Genomic DNA, 20,887 nt, shown 5'->3' with positions numbered 1-20,887 from the left:
GAGTCCTGGGTTCAATCCTTGGGTTGGGAAGATCCCCTGGAGAAGGGAGAGGCTGCACACTCCAGTGTTCTGGCCTGGAGAATTCCATGGACTACAGCCCATGGGGTTCACAAAGATTCAGACACAACTGAGCGACTTTCACTTCACTTCACTTCAAACATGGCTATACAAATACCTTTTAAGCCCCTGCTTTCAGTTCTTTGGGACATATTATCAGAAGTGAAATTTCTGAGGTGTTAGTCACTTAGTCATGTCCACCTAAGATGGCATCCAGTCCCATCACTTCATGGCAGATAGATGGGGAAACAGTGGCTGACTTAATTTTTCTGGGCTCCAGAATCACTGCAGATGGTGATTGCAGCCATGAAATTAAAAGATGTTTACTCCTTGGAAGGAAAGTTATGACCAACCTAAACAGCATATTAAAAAGCAGAGACATTACTTTGCCAACAAAGGTCCATCTAGTCAAGGCTATTGTTTTTCCAGTGGTCATGTATGGATGTGAGAGTTGGGCTATAAAGAAGGCCAAGTGCCGAAGAATTGATGCTTTTGAACTGTGGTGTTAGAGAAGACTCTTGAGAGTCCCTTGGACTACAAGGAGATCCAACCAGTCTGTCCTAAAGGAGATCAGTCCTGAATATTCATTGGAAGGACTGATGTTGAAGCTGAAACTCCAATACTTCGGCCACCTGAATCAAAGAGCTGACTCATTGGAGAAGACCCTGATGCTGGGAAAGATTGAGGGCAGGAGGAGAAGGGGACAATGGAGGATGAGATGGCTGGATGACATCATTGACTCTATGGATGTAGGTTTGGGTGGACTCTGGATGTTGGTGATGGATGAAAGTAGGAAATGTCAGGAACTTAGACATACTGAGCATAGCAATTACCATACATTACCAATTTCTCCCAGTGGCTGTGTCAATATACAGACAAATCTCACTGTATTTTGCTGTGGTTCATGGGGTCGTGAAGAGTCGGACATGACTGAGTGACTGAACTAAACTGAACTGAACTCTTTTGTGACCCCATGGACTATATATAGCCTACCAGGCTCCTCTGTCCATGGAATTCTACAGGCAAGAATATTAGAGTGGGTTGCCATTCCCTTCTCCAGGGAATCTTCCCAACCCAGGGATTGAACCTGAGTCTCCTGCATTGCAGGCAGATACTTTACCACTGAGCCACCAGGGAAGTCCTGAAATTTCTGAATCATATGGTAATTTTATGCTTAATTTTTTGAGGAACTGACATGATGTTTCATTACTTCCTTTCTCCCTTCCTCTCTCCCTCCCTCCATTCTTTTCTTTCTATGTCATTCTAATGATAAGAGGTGAGTTTATGGGTTGAGCGCTTATTTTGTACATGGTGTATTACTTTTACAATAACGCTTTAAGTGGTATCTGTGTGAGTGTGTGTTTTTGTCTGTGTGTGCACAAGACAGACACAAGCACGTAAGCAGGCTGGTTGTAAAGTCATGGAAGGGACTGTATCTTATTTATTACTCTCCCTCTAATGTCTATAGTAGTGTTTCCACTAAGTTTAAAAAACAATGAGGTGTTATGATTTCCACTGAAGAGTCTGGTTGATATTCATTCATTAATGTGTTATTGGTGTCTCCAAGGGACTGTGTCAGCGCTCAGACAGATCACATTTTCATTGTTCTCACTACACTGGATGAGGCATCAATGTCTGAGTGAAATGCAGTGAGATTTGTCTGTACAATGACACGGCCACTGGGAGAAAGTATGTAACCATGTGGTAATTGCCATGTTCAATATGTCTAAGTTCCTGACCTTTCCCATTCTGTTCATCCCCAGCGGAGATAAGAAGAGCATGAGGCCTGAGAACCAGAGCAGCGTGTCCGAGTTCCTCCTCCTGGGGCTCCCCATCTGGCCAGAGCAACAGGGTGTGTTCTTCGCCCTGTTCCTGGGCATGTACCTGACCACGGTGCTGGGCAACCTGCTCATCATCCTGCTCATCAGGCTGGACCCTCGCCTTCACACCCCCATGTACTTCTTCCTCAGCCACTTGGCCCTCACTGACGTCTCCTTTTCATCTGTCACTGCCCCTAACATGCTGATAAACATGCAAACCCAGGATCAATCCATCCCCTATGCAGGGTGCATAACACAGATGTATTTTTTCCTACTTTTTGGCTGCATCGATAACCTTCTTCTTGTAGTGATGGCTTATGACAGGTACGTGGCCATCTGTCACCCTCTCCACTACACCACCATCATGAGCAGGGGGCTGTGTGTGTTTCTGCTGGCTGGATCCTGGCTCCTCTCTTGTGTCGGTGCCCTGTCCCACACCATCCTCCTGGCTCAGCTGTCCTTCTGTGCAGAGAACATCATCCCACATTTCTTCTGTGACCTTGCTGCCCTGCTCAAGCTCTCCTGCTCAGACACCTCTCTCAATGAGCTGCTTATATTCACTGCAGGGACTGCAGTTGTCATTCTCCCACTGAGTGGCATCCTGGTCTCTTATGGCCTCATTGGGGTCTCCATCCTGAGGGTCCCTTCTACCAAGGGGGTCTGCAAAGCCCTGTCCACCTGTGGCTCCCACCTCTCTGTGGTGTCTCTATTCTATGGAACCATTATGGCACTGTACTTTTCCACTTCATCAGGCAAGTCCAAGGACAAAGACGTGATTGCCTCACTGATGTACACAGTGGTGACCCCCATGCTGAACCCCTTCATCTACAGCCTAAGGAACAGAGACATGAAATTGGCTCTGGGAATTCTTTTCAGAAGCAATAACCTTCTCATCAAGTGAGACTCACCTAACTATGTTCTTATTTAAACCCACTGACTTTGCCAGAAACGCCCTCTTAAAAAGTTGTGTGTTGACCATCCATGTCTCTAGCATCTTCCCAGTTATTCTTTAAATGGTCACTATGTTACTGGGCCAATTCCTTTCATTTTAGTCATATCTGTTTTCCATTCATTCTTCCATTGCCCCACAACACACATGCAACTTGTGGTCTTCAAAGCACCAAACTCCGTATTAGTGAGATATGTGGTTGATCATTCTGAATACATTGTGCTATGTGTTTTTGTTTTTGTTTTGTTTTTTAGTATTTATTTATTTGTCTGTGTTTTAGCTGCAACACACAGGATCTTTGTTGCATCATGTGGGATCTCTCTTTGCAGCACACGGACTCTCTGGTTGTGGCCCAGGGGCTCAGAAATTGCCACACATAGGCTTAGCTGCTCCATGGCATGTAAGATCTTAGTTTCCCAACTGGAAGTCGACCCTGTGCCCCCTGCTTGCAAGGCAAATTCTTAACCACTGGACCACCAGGAAGGTTTCATGAGTATGCTGCCCTATTGTTTTATCTTCCTGAAGAGAGAAAGACTTGCTAAGACAACAACACACATCAACCACCTCTCTTAAAAGGAAAACATAACAGCAGAATTTTACGCTTCCTTTTTAATGATGAAGCCAGGTTTGTTTTAAATTTAGGCTAAGATTAGAGCTGTGAAATATGGTTGTATTTTGGACCAAGCTGTACCTTCATGGGCTTCCCTGGTGGCTCTAGCGGGAAAGAAACTGCCTGCCAATGCAGGAGGTGAGGGTTAGATCCCTGGGTCAGGAAGATCCTCTGGAGTAGAGCATGCAACCCACTCCAGTATTCTTGCCTGGAGAATTCCATGGACAAAGGAGCCTGGTGGGCTACAGTCCACAGGGTCGCAAAGAGTCAGACTGAAGCCACTTAGCAAACTTGCACACATGTTCCTTCTCAAACGCTGGGTTTCTGATCCTCAAGTGGTGGATGGTCAGAATTCTCCAACATGTTACAGCACTTCACTTTCTATGATGAAATGAGCATTTTGGAATCTCAAGTAGAGTCAGATTAAGTTTTAGGGAATATTCTTTTGATAAGTTAAAGAACCCTCCTTAGTAATAGGTGATATAACTTTTCATTATAACTTAGAGTTTCTATATGTTCAAATAATTAGATATAAACCAGTCCCTTATTTCTTCTCTCTTGTCTAGTGTTTTCCAGGCACAAATATTCAGTTAAGTTTCTAATTTTTAGTTTTAATGAAGTCCAGAATGCTAGCTTCTCAATGCAGAATCTAGCTAATAAAGTACTTTTGATGGTTTGCTAAAACTGAAATAGACTCTAATTTGATTGTACTTGTGACAGTAGCAGACCACAGAGTAGTCAAACTGATTACCAAATTTCTCCATCCTAGGAAGACTACTATTTTTCCCCTCTAAATTGGATTTTTGTGTTGAGAACAGGCTTTTGCTGTCTGATTACTTTTAGCATGGGAAAGTAAGTGTTGTCTTTTACCCAGATATGACACTTTTATTAGGATAAAACTAAATGCATGAACTCACAGTTTATGCACACAAAAATATTTACTGCATGACTACTATGGGTCAGGCAATTTTCTACATTCTAGTAATACAAGTTAAAAAAAATTGATCCCCTTGTAGAGTTTACATTTCAGCACTCCTGATCCTGCTCATTATGCTCCTTTTTTTCCCATAGTAGTTTTGAACTTTCTAACACACCATTAGCTTTACTTATTTTTTGTCGTTGTTACTTTACTGGCATGTAAGCTCTATGGAAGATGGGTTTTGTCTGATATAAATAAATTCTAGGTTTGTTGGTAGGTAAAAACTTCTATGAATAAAGGAGACTTAAAAGGGGGGATCAAGAGTGCTAGGGGTGAGGTCTGACTCTTTGCAACTCCATGGACCATAGCCTGCCGGGCTCCTCTGTCCATGGAATTCTCCAAGCCAGAATGCTAGAGTGGGTAGCCAGTCCCTTCTCCAGAGGATCTTCCCAAGCCAGGGATCAAACCCAGGTCTCCCACAGTGCAGGCAGATTCTTTTACAGTCTGAGCCACCAGCGAAGTCCAACTTTCACAAAAAGGGGGTTCAAGAGTGTTAGGGGTCAGAGAAGGAAATGGCAACCCACTCCAGTGTTCTTGCCTGGAGACTCCCAGGGACAGGGGAGCCTGGTGGGCTGCCATCTATGGGGTCGCACAGAGTCAGACACGACTGAAGCGACTTAGCAGCAGCAGCAGCAGCAGGGGGGCCCTCTTTCTGCCCCCTTCCGATGTCTGTGTCAGAAGCTGTCTCTCTCTCTTTCATACTTTAATAAATCTTTATCACACACACACACAAAAAAAAGAGTGTTAGGGGTGAGGCTCATAATTTGATTTCATGTGGTCCAGGTAGAGTTCACTGAAGAGATAACATCCAAAGTTGTTAGTGAGGACAGGGAAGTGAGCCATGGAGGTATCTGGGCAAAAGTATTTGAAGCATAGAAATTAGCACCTAGAAATGCTCTGAGGTGAGATGGTGCCTGGCTGTTCCAAGGACGCTGAAAGGCCTCTATAGCTGGACAGGGACGAGTAGGGGAGGGATGGCAGATAGTAAGTTTAGAGCTATCAGAGAACCAGATCTGTAGAGTACTTAAGGTCATAGCAGGTGTATTAGTCAAGGTTCTTTAGAGAAATAGAACAAATGGGATGTGTGCAAGTGTGTGTGTGTGTGTGTGAGAGAGAGAGAGAGAGAGAGAGATTCATTGGAATTGGCTTGTGTAATTGCAGATACTAGCAAGTCCAAATTTTGGCAGCATGGGTTGACAGCCTGGAACCCACGGACAAGTTGCAGTTTGAGTCTGAAGGTAGTCTGGGGACAAAAATGCCTCTTCTTTAGGGGAATCATTCTTCTTCTGGTGGCTCAGTCAGTAAAGAGTCTGCCTGCAATGTGGGAGATTTGGGTTCAATTCCTGGGTCAGGAAGATCCCCTGGAGAAAGAAATGGCAACCCACTCCAGTATTCTTGCCTGGAGAATTCCACGGACAGAGGAGCCTGGTGGCCTACAACCCATAGGGTCACACAGAGTTGGACACACCTGAGTGATGAACACTTCTTTCAACTGATTGAATAAGGCCCACCTACATTATGGGGGACAATCTGCTTTAATCAGAGTCCGGATTGCAATGTTAATCTCATCCAAAAATACCTTCATGGAAACATATAGAGTTGTGTTTGACCAAATATCTGGGTCCTGCAGCCTAGCCAAGTTGACACATAAAATTAACCATTCCAGTAGACTTTCTGGTTTTCATTCTAAGGATTTGGGAACCCATTGAAAGGGATTCAGTAGAGGAAAAACATGATCATACTTGATTTTGTTATTGTTTGTTTAAAAACAGCTGGATTTGGGGGGTTATAAATGACATACAATAAACTTTGTATATCTAAAGTACACTATTTGCCTAGCTTTGACATTTGTATAACCCATCATGATCATGGATTTTCCTAAAGACACTGCTCTCTCTTTGCTCTTCCCATCTATCCCCAGGGAAAAGACTAATCTGTTTCTGTCGCATGGGTTAGTTTGCATCTTCTACAAGTTTATTTAAGAAGTTATTTAAGTTTATTACAGTGTGTGTTCTTTTCCTGCTTTCACTCAGCATAAGCATTTTGAGATTCATTTGTGTTGTACTGTGCATCAGTAGTTCATTTTAAAAAATTGGTGAGTAGTATTCCATTGTATGGACATACCACAGATTTTTTTTTGATGGGTATGTGGGCTGTTTCCAGTTTCTGGCTATTAAATAAGCTGTTATGAACATTCTTGTGTAAGTCTATGTATAGGTATACACATTAATTTTCTCTGGACAAATACCTAATTGTGCTAGGTAGTACATGTTGAACTTTTTCCCCTTTACACTACTTCTATTTTTTAAATATTTGTTGGAATATAGTTTATGTCCAAAGTTGTGTTAGTTTCTGCTGTTCAGCAAAGTGAGTCAGTTATATATATATACATATATTCACTCTTTTTTTAAGATTCTTTTCCCATATAGGTCATCACAGCATATTGAGTAGACTTCCCTGTATTATGAAGTAGTTCCTTATTAGTTGTCTTTTTTGGCATATATTTAACTTTTAAATATATTTCCAAACTTAGCAGTGTAAATGAGTTCCAGTTGTATCATAGCTTCAACAACATTTTATATCAGTGGTTCTTTCCATTTTAGCCAATCTAATGGGCATAAAGTAGTGCAAACCAGTTTACAGACCTGGAGCCACTTGATTGGACAAATGTCTGGGTTTCTGAGAAAAAGTTATCTTGTAACACTAGGTATTTTCTGAGCTTCTTGATTCTCCCTAGCTCCATGCCTGATTTTTATCAGACCCCAGCACTTTTCACCATTTACCTGCCATTCATTTTGCATTAACAATTTTTTTCTACACCCCCTCCCGCTTGAGTATGTGTTCCACAAAAGGGATTTATTTCTGTTGATATTATTTGCTGTTTTGTCTCCAGAGCATAAATCAGTGTTTACTTTAAAGAGAGTCTTAATGATTATTTAAGTGAACGAACGAATGAATAAATGAATAGATGAATTCATTCAACAATTACTAAGCAGAATTGTCTATTGCAAGCCATAGTTGATCATCGGTGATACAAAGACACTGACAACAAACCTTACCATTTGTTAAGCTTTCATTATGTGCTTACTTAAGCATCCTTCAAACTCACATGAAGAATATGATCATTGTTTTCAAGTTGAAGAAGCTGAATCTGAACTCTTTGATAACTTGCTCAGGTGTGCTCTCTTACTAGAGGGAGAGCCCTGAGTCTTTTTTCCAGAGTTATAGATTCAGTGAAAGTGAATGTGAAAGTCGCTCAGTCATGTCCAACTCTTTGCAACCCCATGGACCATACAGTCCATGAAATTCTCCAGGCCAGAATACGGGAGTGTAACCTCTCCCTTCTCCAGGGGATCTTCCCAACACAGGTATCGAACCCCGCTCTCCCACATTGCAGGTGAATTCTTTACCAGCAGAACTACAAGGGAAGTCCTACTTCAATCCCCCTACTCCTCAGGAGTAGGGAGCCCTGTTCATTTTTTAAATTAATTCATTTATTTTAATTGGAGGCTGATTACTTTAATATTGTAGTGGTTTTTGCCATACATTGACATGAATCAGCCATGGGTGTACATGTGTCCCCCATCCTGAACCCCCCTTCCACCTTCCTCCCCATCCCATCTCTCAGGGTCATCCCAGTGCACCAGCCCTGAGCAGCCTGTCTCATGAATCGAACCTGGATTGGTAATCTATTTCACATATGGTAATATACGTGTTTCAATGCTATTCTCTCAAATCATCCCACCCTCACCTTCTCCCACAGAGTCCAAAAGTCTGTTCTTTACATCTGCATCTTTTTTGCTGTCTTGCATATAGGGTCATTGTTGCCATCTTTCTAAATTCCATATATATGTGTTAATATACTGTATTGGTGTTTTTCTTTCTGACATACTTCGCTCTGTGTAATAGGCTTCAATTTCATCCACCTCATTAGAACTGATTCAAATGCATTCTTTTCAATGGCTGAGTAATATTCCATTGTGTAATTGTACCACAGCTTTCTTATCCACTCGTCTGCCAATGGACATCTAGGTTGCTTCCATGTCCTAGCTATTGGAAACACTGCTGCAGTGAACACTGGGGTACACGTGTCTCTTTCAATTCTGTTTTCCTTGGTGTGTATGCCCAGCAGTGGGATTGCTGGGTCGTATGGCAGTTCTATTTCCAGTTTTTTAAGGAATCTGCATGCTGTTCTCCATAGTGGCTATACTAGTTTGCATTCCCACCAACAGTGTAAGAGGGTTCCCTTTTCTCTGCACGCTTTCCAGCATTTATGCTCAACATCATTCATTATCAGAGAAATGCGAATTAAAACCACAATGATTTACTATCTCACGCCAGTCAGAATGGCTGCTATCAAAAAGCCCTGTACATTTTAAGGGGCTTTGTGTTTTAGTGGAAGCCTGTGTAGGTGTTGGGAAGCCTGCAGAATCTTGCTGAGTTACTTACACTGTCTGTACCATACACTGCCATACAGAGAACCTGAACTCATGGTGCAGAAGCCATGGGCAAGAGGGGAACTTCCACTTCCCACCCAGAGATTTGACCAGAAGCCCAGGGTACCACTGACTTTAGGGACAATATCTCCTGTGGCCCCAGGTATAGCTCAGTCCCTCTGGACCCTAAACATACTCCCCATCTGGGGGCCAGGAGGAAGCTGGGCAATTAGCCCCCAGTTAACTGCTTCTCTAGTCAGGGATTGATGGCTGTTTCCCTCTGGGGTTTCTTTCTGATGAGTCAAAGGAGACCTTCTTGCCTGTTGTTTTGAGGCTGCTGAACAGACATGAGAGTCTGTAAAGGTCCTCGGGCCACCAAGGTTTGCTCTTTTTCTTTGGATGCTGGGTCTTTTGAGCAGAAAGTGAAGATTCAGGCAACAGAAAGAAGCAGAAGGTATCTGAACTTATAGCACTGTTATAGCTCAGAAGAAGCCCAGAAATCTCCATTGTCGTACATGTGTGTCTGTGTGTAAATGTGTGCATGTGTGACCATGAGAGACATTGCATGTATCTGTGTGTGTGCTGTGTTTTATGACTATGTGTGTATGTGTAACTGGATTTCCAGAGAAGCTGGAAATTTCCTATCAGTGTGTGCTCCTTTTACTTCCATTCATTGCTTGTATGCTGAATGTAAGGCCTTGTGTATGACTCATGATTTGAATATGTGTGACTTCTTGGTCTACAATGTCTGTGGTATAGGATGCTTGAGAGTTTGTGTGTAGCTGCACTGCACATGGGCATTTTGTTTGTGAGTTTTGCATAGATTTGAAGCTGACTCACATCCTGACTGTATTCACCTATTAATAGTTTGAGCATGTGTGTGTGTATGTGTGTGCAAAGTCATTTTTGACTGTTTTGTGACCCCATGGACTGTAGCCCACCAGGGTCTTCTAGTCCATGGAATTTTCCAGGCAAGAATACCGGAGTGGGTTGCCATTTCCTACTTCAGGGGATTTTACCAACCCAGGGATTGAACCTGGGTCTCCTGTGTGCCACTGTGGTTCCTGGGAAGCTCAAGTTAGAGAAAAATAAAAATCCATTTGGCAAGTGCTTGTCTGTGATGCTGTGTGAGTGCCTTTGTGTAAAAAACCCCACATCTTGACTTACTTCACACCAAAGATACAGGTGTGTGTGTGTGTGTGTGTGTGTGTGTGTGTGCATAATGGTCTCATATTTTAGCTCTCCATTTGGCTGAGACCAGAATCCACACAGGCAGCTCCAAAGGAAGCCCACTTTGAGGCACTTCTGACGTCCATTTCCAACAGTAGTGGAAACCCAACACTTTTGACATCCTTCTTCAATTTTGGTAATACATTTTAGAAACAAAATGCTCATTTCTGATGTCACAAATGTCTACATTCAAATCTTTGTCTTTTCCCCATTTAATAGCTTTGGATTTGGCTTTGGTGATGCTCAGCATCCTCTACTGTCAATGGAATCCTGACGATTGCTGAAAGATCTTGTGTGTAAGGTGCTTCAGACGTTCTAGACACATTGCAAGCTCTTATTAAATAGCAAATTGTAGACTCATGGAGGCTAAGACACCTGACCCTCCATTTCTTCACTATTCAGGAGGCAAAATTTGGTATGAAGACAGGAAAATTAAGCCCATCCATAGGCTCTTTCCCAACCTTCTCCAGGCCGCACTCCCCCAGGTTGCCACTTCTCTTTATTACTGAGCAATTCTGTGACCACCTCTTTCCACATGGTGTTGATGGAATCATAGAACCACTTCTGTATTATTCCCAGCTCCTTGTTGTCATTATGTGCTCTGTTTCTCCTCCAGGAGATCTTTGTGATCCTGGGTTAAGTCTGACCTAGCAACTTTCAGGGAGAAGGCAGTCCTTGGCAGAATAGTCCAGAGCCTGGACCCTTCTTCTACCCTATGAACTGAGTCAATTAATGACCTTGAGCAACTTCCTGGTCTGGAGCAAGCATCTAGTGAGAGATCCTTACACAATGTTAATGTTTATCTTTCTCCCAAGCGTATTTTACCTTTTCACTTTAACTTTTCATATTTCACATTTAAATGTTGCCTCTCTACCACCCATAAAAATAAATGAGTGGGTCCTCTCTCTAGTGAAAATATTATCAGAAAATCAACCTTTTAGTCCAGGCTCCACTATACAGTATCTATGTGAGATTATTTAATTTATTTCACTACTCCTGTTAGTGAAATGATGGGGAAAAATTACTATTTTCCAGATACAAATAAACACTGATGGACTGAACAAAATTGAAGGCAAATAAAAGCCATTTACAAACTAAAGGGCTGCAGGAATTTGAGTATTGACAGTTATCTGAGCAGAGAGAATCCTTCAAATTTTGAAATAACATTTCTTAAGATCCTGCCTATTCTGTCTAACTAAAGAGAAAGAGAAATAGTAGAGTCACAAGAGCAGAGATTCCCATACATTTAAAAAAACACAAGAGACAATTGTGACTATAGAAGTTACTGTGTGACCATGCTAGCTTCCTGCTGCTTCTCAGTAAGTTTACGATGAAGTTTAATAACACCTACCTCTTAGGACTGTTGAAAAAATTTAGTGAGGCTATTTTCCAAAAATGTTTTAGTTTGACATAGTGTTCATTCAATGTCAGTAATTATCCAGTGTGAAGATCAATTTTGGGAAGTAATGAATGGTCAGTCAGGTAACTGAATTCTAATAGACCCTCCAATCCTTCAGTATCTCTCAGCTCTCAGACCCCAGATCTCAGCTCTCAGGTGTCTTCCTACCTATGAACACTCAGATCTGAGCCAACATGAAGCACCAGAAATGGATGGAGATACATGTACAGAAAGAAGGTTTATTTCTTGTCCAGAAGATAAACATGCATTAAGACAAGTTCTACCAGGGAACTGACCCCAGTGATATCTGAATTCTGTTCACCTTAGTGTGTGTGTGCTCAGATAGATGCAAATTTTAGGCCAGTTTCTTGGACCTTTGTGCTGACCATCTCATAATACTGTTTTATTAAATCCTTGAATTTGATACTGAGTTTTTTGGATACTTGTCCTATCACAAAAAATAATTGAGAAAATTTTGTATGTATTTTATGTAGGACACTGTTCTTAGATACTAATATGCATTGAAATAGAATGCTGTTATTAGCTCTATGACTGTGTGATGTTAGTATCTTTGCATTATAGAGGCACATGTGAGGCCAAGAGAGATTTAGCAACCCAAGTCATTTAGCTAAAAAGAGGTGGGGCCAGGATGGCAACACGAGGAATCTGGCTTCAGGTCCATAATGTTGGTCAGTCCTTTGGAAGGTGTTCCCTAGAGGGCTAGTATCCAGAGAGAAGCGGTCCTGTGTGTCCTGTTTATTCCTTTATCTCCGGTCAAAATCTTAATGCCAGAAACACAGTTAATTAAAAAGAAAACTGAAGAATGAATCTGCTCTGGTTTTCATCAAAAGGAACCATATTGAGCATTGAGGATGTGTCGCTTGCTTTGGCAATACTAGGTGATAAAAGAAATTTAGGAGAAAATTCTTTTTCTCTGAGAGTAAATTTGAGACCCTAGTGTGGTCAAAGCTTCTGACATTTCCCTCTATCCTTCATCCCCAGCAGACAGAAGAGGAGCATGAGGAGGGAGAACCAGAGCGGCGTGTCCGAGTTCCTTCTCCTGGGGCTCCCCATCTGGCCAGAGCAACAGGGTGTGTTTTTCGCCCTGTTCCTGGGCATGTACCTGACCACGGTGCTGGGTAACCTGCTCATCATCCTGCTCATCAGGCTGGACCCTCACCTCCACACCCCCATGTACTTCTTCCTCAGCCACTTGGCCCTCACTGACGTCTCCTTTTCATCTGTCACTGTTCCTAAGATGCTGATAAACATGCATACTCGGGATCAATCGATCCCCTATGCAGGGTGTGTAACACAGATGTATTTTTTCATATTTTTTGGTTGTGTTGATAATCTCCTTCTTGCAGTGATGGCTTATGACAGGTACGTGGCCATCTGTCACCCTCTCCACTACACCATCATCATGCGAGGAAACCTGTGCATTTCACTGGTGGCTGTGTCCTGGATCTTCTCCTGTAGCAGTGCAATGTCCCACACGCTCAGCCTGGCCCGGCTGTCCTTCTGTGCTGATAACACAATCCCTCATTTCTTTTGTGATCTTGCTGCCCTGCTTAAGCTCTCCTGCTCAGACACCTCCCTCAATGAGTTGGTCATCTTCACTGTGGGGGCACTGGGAATCATCATACCACTCACTGGCATCCTAGTGTCTTATGTCCGCATCGGGGTCTCCATCCTGAGAGTCCCCTCGACCAAAGGGATTTACAAAGCCTTGTCCACCTGCGGCTCCCACCTCTCTGTGGTTTTCCTATTCTATGGGACAATTATGGTTCTGTACATTTTCCCACCATCAAACAACTCCAATGACAAAGACATAATTGCTTCAGTGATGTACACAGTGGTCACGCCTATGCTGAACCCTTTCATCTACAGTCTGAGGAACAGGGACATGAAGGGGGCTCTCGGGAGACTTTCCAGGTGGGAGATCTTCTTCTCTAAGTAACAATACCTCACCTTCTCAGCTTCTGATTCTGAAGAACCAAATGGCACCTGTCAGAGATTCCCCCGTGGACATCTATGCCAAGGACCAGCCTGTTGCCGTACCCACTGTGCGTCCCTGCTTCCTGCCACTTGCTTTGCTTGTTCTTTTGTTTGCTCTTCCTGAAACCAGTGAGTTCCAGGCATAGACACACAGCAAGTGCTATTTGTTGTAACCATCTGTGTTTTTTGAACCAACTTCTTTTTGCTTTAGCTTTATTTTTTGTCTCTTTCTGTTTCATAAGCCTTGGGATCTGGCAACATACTAAAGCACCATCATTTCACTATCTTCAAAGCACCAAATGTCTTTTAAGTCATGAGTAGGAAGTGTCATCTTTAACAATTACACTATTGATTTATAGTTATGAACAGGCAAAAAGAACCCTTATTTTGATACATGTTTCCTCTTTAAGGAAAAAGAAAATTTGACTGCAAATTTATTTGCTCTTTGAATGTGTTAGAGCAAATAACAGTTTTTAAATTTTAATGTTATTTTTAAAAATAACATTTTTAAAAGCTATATCTTCTCATTCTTTAAGTTTCTGATGCCTATGTCAAGAATACTAGATGATGACACTTGGACTATAGTGATTAAGAAAAGCACAGGGAACTGAATCAAGATACATATTCTGAAAAATAAATGTCTACAACTACACTGGGAATTCTATAGAGAATTTTTATGGTAGAATCCAGGAGGAAATTTTTGCCAAAGTTTTGCCACAGCTGAAAGAACATCTTATCCTTGGGAGCCTTGTAGATAATGAAATATGTACCAAAACCGAACACAAAGAATCATCGCTTGATGAGACATTGCAATAAGGCAGATATAACTCTGATCTCTATAGATAGTGGCTGACTGCAAAAGACAGGCTTCCAAAGGAATCTGCTCTGAAAAATGAAGATGGATAAAAACATATTTCCATGTTTAATATTTCTGTGAAATGTCTTTGTGTGGAAAGTATTCCCTAGTGTGAAAATTGTGTTAATTAAGATAATGGCGGGGGGGAGGTCTCAATGGAAAATATTTCTGTTGTTTGGGGACTCCGGCTTATTTCTAATTTTTCATTTTTATTTACAGTTTTATTGGGGGTGTAATTGACATACAGTTTTTAAAAGTTCAACTGAAGATATTTTGACATACACATGAACAGATGGCACCTTGATCTTGGACTTCCTAGCCTCTAGACCTCAGACAAACAGGGGTCTACCAAAGTGGCTGTACCAATTTGTATTCCTACTAGCACTGAACCAGGGTTCTTGTTGCTCCGCATCCTCACCAGCATTTAGCATTGTCAGTATTTTGGATTTTGATTTAGCTTTGTTACTCCTTTGTCTGTAGAAAGGGAGCTGATCTACTGATTATAACTATTACTGAGCCCGTCTATGTGGGCAGGCCTGTGTTAGGCAGCTGGACAAAGAGAAACATCAACCAAAGTGTCTTTGGCATACATGAAACTTTTTAGGGTCAGAATAAACGAACATCATCATATTTGGAGGCAAATGTGTGTGCCTCAAGGCTGATGATTTGGGAAGCTTCTTAAAATGATACACAGCCTTGAGCAGGACCTAGAAAATCATGCATTTTTGAGAGATGGAGAATACTGGAGGTGGCCATCCCAGCAATTATGGTGATGGCAACTGTGACTATGGGTTGATTGAGAATGGCAAGGCAAAATGTGGATTTAGTATATTAGTCAGTTCTCTACAGATTTAATAATTTATTTGTTGGAGTGTGAAGCTTCCTCCTCAGAAAGAAGTTTCTTCCTCCTTTCATTAAAGGTTATGAAAACATTCTCATTTGAATGAACTATTTTTTATTCATATCTAACTTTCTCAGGATGCCTACTCTGACCACCTTGCTTAAAGTGTTTCTAGTCACTTCTCATATCCCTATCCTGATCTGTTAACACCATGATGATTTTTACCAACTGCCAAGTCATAGATTGTACTATTTCGATTTTTTGTGTTCTTGTTTTACTATGTAGACTTGTTTTGTTTTAGGTTTTTGTTTCCTCCCCTTAAACTGCAAGCTATACCAAATAACATGTACTTCCCTGGTTGCTCAGGTGATAAAGAATCTGCCTGCAATGCAGGAGACCTGTTTGATCCCTAGGTTGGGAAGATCCCCTGGAGAAGGGAAAGACTACCCACTCCAGTATGTTTGTATTTTATCCACTCTGTGTTCCACAGCCTAGCTTGTCACCTTTGTAAAGTCTTTAGTCAATATATATCAGAAAGAACAAATGAATACATAAAGTTAATTAAATGTCCTGAGATTTAAAAATTATTGCTGATATCCCCTAACAATTACTACACATTTTCATGTACCAGGCACTGCGATAAGAATGCTAATGTGTATTATCTCATTTAATCCTCACAACAACCTCTTGAGGAAGGTATGATTCGTAACCCCAAGTTACATTTCAGACTGAATACTGTAGAACTGAATTATATTGTTTAGGAGCTCACAGTAAGTGACAGAGTCCAAAATCAATTCCAACAGTGTCTTTGTCATGACCTATGGGGTACATTCTTCTGTTCTTCAATCTTCTGAGCTAGGCTCAACCCCTGCTCTATAGGAGCCTCTCCAGGCAGTGGGGAGACCAGTGAATTCTAGGCATGGCTTGTGCCAGAGGTCCAGGAGCCGTGCTCTGACATGGGAGCAGGCTTACTTTATCTCCATGAACATTTATGAAGCCCAAGACTGACTTTGGTCCCTTTGCCACCCACCTGAAACAAGCAGATCAGACAGAAAGGAGACCAAGTTATCACCAGCATCAGAAACACTGTCCCCAGGGACTCCAGGGTTTCAGCACCTCTGGCCCCTGCACAGGCCCCTCCCCTAGAGGCCAGCAGGAATGTTGTTCAATTAGCCCACATTGACTGTTTCTTTATTGGTGATCCTGGGTGTTTTTCCCTCATGTGTTCCTTCTTCTATAAAATAAAAGCCTCTCGCCCGTTGTTCTGTTACTGATAAACAAACATGCAAGTCTATGACAGTCCCTGAACCACAGAGGCTGTATCTTGTCCTTTGGCTCCTGGATCTGTTGGAAAGACAGCAAGGACTAAGGTAATATCCCAGAGCAGAAGGTATTTGAGCATATTGATAACAAACATGGGTCAGAAGGGGCTCGTGTAAACTGTGTGTGATTATGAGACTGAGTGTGCATGTTCTGTGTTTTCTACATGTGTGTTGCTGACTCATATATGGAAAATCTCCACCTGGGATGTGCATTGACCAGGCATGGCTAGAAATCTATGAGTAGTATATGTGCTTTAGTGGTTAAGTCTATGTTGCCTGTGTAGTGTTTGTGTGACTCTCTGTGTTGTTTTGATTTGAATATTTGTGATTGTCTGGGAGTGCCTGTACATATGCATTTCTATTACATGTTTTTTTTGTCAGTTCTTTGTGGGACTCTTTGTATGTTATGTGTGCTTTGCCTCTATGAGAGAATGCTTATTTATGAACTTTCTGTGAAACAGATTTGTTCCCTGATCATCTTCATCCATGGCATGCATATGTCAGAGAGAATAGGAAATTACCATTTAACAGTATGTGTGTTGTGAAGTATACGTGTGGGAGAAAGAGAGAAATTACAGGTGTAGAGGTGTCTGTACTATATTTAACAGACTCACATCTCTACTAAATTCACCCAGAAGTGATAGGGGAAATGCAAGGGATTAAATTCTAATAAAGCTCTGTGTGTGTGTGTGTGTGTGTGTGTGTGTGTAGGTGTGTTTGTGTACACACTCACACGTGTGCCTGTGTGTAGGACAGTCTTTTCAGTGTTCCTCTTGACTCAGACCAGAACCCACCAAGGCACTTTCAAACTGGATCCTCCTCAAGACCTATTGCTGCCATTGGACTCGGTGAGTTGACTTTTCCTATAATGTACCCAGAGCCCTAAACATGTCCCACTCGGGCCTTCAGTATTGTTCATATTGACACTTTAGGAGCATGGTAACCTGGTTCAGTGTCCAGGTTCTGGTGCCCTAGGAATCTGGTGGTGCCATGCAATAGTTTTCTGGGCTTAACATTTGATCTCTCTGAGGTCCACAGCCTTAAATGTAAAATAAGGTAACAATATGCTATGAGATATTGTCTGCATGTCAGGCATGTAGTAAGACCTAGCCAGCTGTATATTATTTCCCAAATGGAGGCTAATGTCCCTGGCTGGCTCTTCTTCAGGTAACTCTAACATGGGAGAATATGTCATGTCAGTTAGAACAGAAAGTTCATGCAAAGATTCTCTCCCAAACGTTAGGTTACACCTTCAGTCCTGAGTATCTCTCACATTGCCATTTAAACACATGATGAATGCTTCCTTTCTTCTGGTTCACCTCTTGACATGCAGCTCTGTGCCTGCTTCAGGCTTCCTGGTCACCCCACCCTGGTCACCTCTCCCTTCCAGAGAAGCCAGAGCTCTTGGTTGAGGTTTCACCCAAAAATTGTCAATAAGCATCCAGACCCCATAGGGTGGGAGGTCACCTCCTTCCTCCTAGTGTCCTTGTGTTCCTGAGAATCACCTCGGTCTGGAATAAGAATCTACTACTATCAGATATGCAGTCCTGCGTGTTAATGTCAGTTTCCTCTTCTAGGCGTGCATCATGCATGCTAAGTTGCTTCAGCTGTGTCCTTCTCTTTGCAACTCTATGGACTGTAGCCTGCCAGGCTTCTCTGTCCATGGGATTCTCCAGGCCAGAACACTGGAGTGGGTTGCCCTGCTGTCCTCCAGGGGATCTTCCTGTCACAGGAATTGAACCCATGTCTCTTATGTCTCCTGCATTGGCAGGTGGGTTCTTTACCACTAGCACCACCTGTGAAGCCCCTTCTAGGTATTTGGGTATTTTAATTCCATTACCCACTCCCCCACCCCCAAATGGGAAGTCTGTCCCTAATGAACAGAGTATCAGCAGACTTTGAGATCAAGTTCTACCACCAAATACATTTTGTAAGTGACACACTTCTCACATTAGTAGAATGAAAGAAAATAAGTCACTGTTTTCGCTCCTTCTCAGACACATAATGTATGCTGACTGCATACAATTGAAAGCATATGGAAGCCATCTGTACAGTGTAGGCTGTGGGAACCTAAATGGATATAGGTATGAGTGATGGCAGATGGGTGCATTGGTGGTTGAGGTCGTATTGAGCATAGAAATCCTCTTTCAAAGACTGAAATAACATGTCTCAAAGGCATTGCTCTTCTGATCAATTAAATAAGGGAAGGGAGAGTATGTAAATAAGAGTAGAGACTTAATAAAAAGTTGAGTAAAGAGTGATGACTCTCACAGTTACTGGCTGTGTGATCAAGGGCTGGTTTCTTAGCATGTCTTAGCTTGAGCATCACACACACATGATGTGTATACTAAAATCCATTTATTTTGTCTGGTGCATAGTAGACCCCATGCTCAGTAAATGTCAATTACATTAGGACTGATAGTGGAGCTAGCCATAGAAATCAGATAAATATTAATTCTAATAGGCATCACTTATTATATAGCATCTACCGTCTCTGATATCCTAGGGCAAATGTTCCAGTGCCTCACTGCATATGACTACCTAGATTGAGGCAATTTGATTCACTAAAGGTAGATGCAGGGAAATGAACAACAATGGAGATGGGTGAAATACAATTTATTTTGCTCCAAGTTAAACAAAATGCATCAAGTTAAGCTCTATCAGGAAATTAACCACAGGGTCTAGGGTGTGTGTGTGTGTGTGTGTGTGTGTGTGTGTGTGTGTGTGTGTGTGTCTGCATCTCCCTTGGGACATTAGGAGCCCATGTAGATTAACACAGCTTTGAGATCAGCTACCTGGTCTCCTCCCATTCCTGGTGTAATGAATGGGTTTCTGAAGATTAATCCAGGTTCTATCTGGATACTCACACTGGTGTGAAGATATTAAATGATGTATCTCTGCCCTTACTATGTGAACATTATACTAATATCATAACTCACATTGAATCGTTTAATTCTTCTACAATCCCTATGTGTAAGTGTTACTGTGAGTATTAGTAGAGTTTCAAAATGAAGCTGGCAGAGAGTAAGTTGATGCAAATAACTAGAACGTCTTGGAGTCAGAACCCACTAGAAATCTCATCACAAATACAATGAACTGAGAAAGTTTCTGAAGAGGCTACTCCTGAGCATATGAGCTCCCTGAAGGAAGGGTCTTTCTCTGTCTTTGTTTTCTCCAGCAAAGAGTCTCCTGATAGAACCTAACTTGTCTCTCATATTGTTAAACAAATAAATAAGTTTCCCCTGGTATACACTGAAGGACAATTTTTGCTCATTGGAGCTCTGATAACTTCCTTCTGCTCCACTGGGGGAGGGTGGGGATTGAGGTGATAGCATATGAGGAATATCCTGAGGAATTCCTCAATGGAAAGTAGATAGCCCTACAGTGATTGTTGTTATCATGATTTATCATCTGGGACATTTCCAATCTAAGCAGAGAGACAAGGAGCATGAGGAGGGAGAACCAGAGCAGCATTTCTGAATTCCTCCTCCTGGGGCTCCCCATCCGGCCAGAGCAGCAGGGTATATTCTTCGCCCTGTTCCTGGGTGTGTACCTGACTACAGTGTTGGGCAACCTGCTCATCGTCCTGCTCATCAGGCTGGACCCTCACCTCCACACCCCCATGTACTTCTTCCTCAGCCACTTGGCCCTCACTGACATCTCCTTCTCATCTGTCACCGTCCCTAAGATGCTCATGAACATGCAGACTCAGCATCAATCCATCTCCTATGTAGGGTGTGTAACACAGACATATTTCTTCCTCTTTTTTACTGATCTGGATGATTTCCTGCTCACCTCAATGGCCTATGATAGGTACGTGGCCATCTGCCACCCTCTCCACTACTCCACCACCTTGGGACAGGGGCTGTGCATCTTACTAGTAACTGTGTCCTGGATTCTCTCCTGTGCCAGCGCCCTATGTCACACCCTCCTCCTGACCCAGGTGTCCTTTTGTGCTGACCACACTATCCCCCATTTCTTCTGTGACCTTGATGCCCTGCTGAAGCTCTCCTGCTCAGACACATCCCTCAATGAGCTGGCCATTTTCACAGTAGGAGTGGCCGTCATTGTCCTCCCACTAGTGTGCATCCTGATCTCATATGGCCGCACTGGGGCCACCATCCTGAAGGTCCCTTCCACCAAGGGGATCTGCAAAGCATTGTCCACATGTGGCTCCCACCTCTCTGTGGTTCTCCTATTTTATGGAACAATTATTGGACTTTATACTTTACCCTCATCCAGCACCTCTAATGACAAGAACATAATAGCTTCAGTGATGTACACAGTGGTCACACCCATGCTGAACCCTTTCATCTACAGTCTGAGGAACAGAGATATGAAGAGGGCTCTCAGGAGACTTTCCAGGAGGGAGATCTTCCTCTCTAAGTAG

The 20,887-nt window shown here is 42.5% G+C and overlaps 2 protein-coding genes and 1 non-coding gene across 3 annotated transcripts; 2 read left to right on the top strand and 1 right to left on the bottom strand.

Moving 5' to 3' along the window:
- Positions 1-1,123: 1,123 nt before the first annotated feature.
- TRNAC-GCA lies at positions 1,124-1,194 on the bottom strand. Its single transcript has one exon. It is a non-coding gene; the product is annotated as a tRNA-Cys (tRNA).
- Positions 1,195-1,836: 642 nt separating this feature from the next.
- LOC122702937 (olfactory receptor 1J4-like) lies at positions 1,837-13,440 on the top strand. Its single transcript, XM_043916945.1, has 2 exons — positions 1,837-2,333; positions 12,498-13,440. Exons 1-2 carry the CDS (start codon positions 1,837-1,839, stop codon positions 13,438-13,440), a joined length of 1,440 nt encoding a protein of 479 aa, XP_043772880.1.
- Positions 13,441-19,945: 6,505 nt separating this feature from the next.
- LOC122702939 (olfactory receptor 1J4-like) lies at positions 19,946-20,887 on the top strand. The gene has a single exon (XM_043916948.1). It carries the CDS (start codon positions 19,946-19,948, stop codon positions 20,885-20,887), a length of 942 nt encoding a protein of 313 aa, XP_043772883.1.

Source organism: Cervus elaphus, chromosome 11 (assembly GCF_910594005.1).
Source record: "Cervus elaphus chromosome 11, mCerEla1.1, whole genome shotgun sequence".
Taxonomy (NCBI): domain Eukaryota; kingdom Metazoa; phylum Chordata; class Mammalia; order Artiodactyla; family Cervidae; genus Cervus; species Cervus elaphus.
The sequence above is the reverse complement of the archived record's forward strand: the minus strand, read 5'-3'. Positions and strand labels throughout refer to the sequence as shown.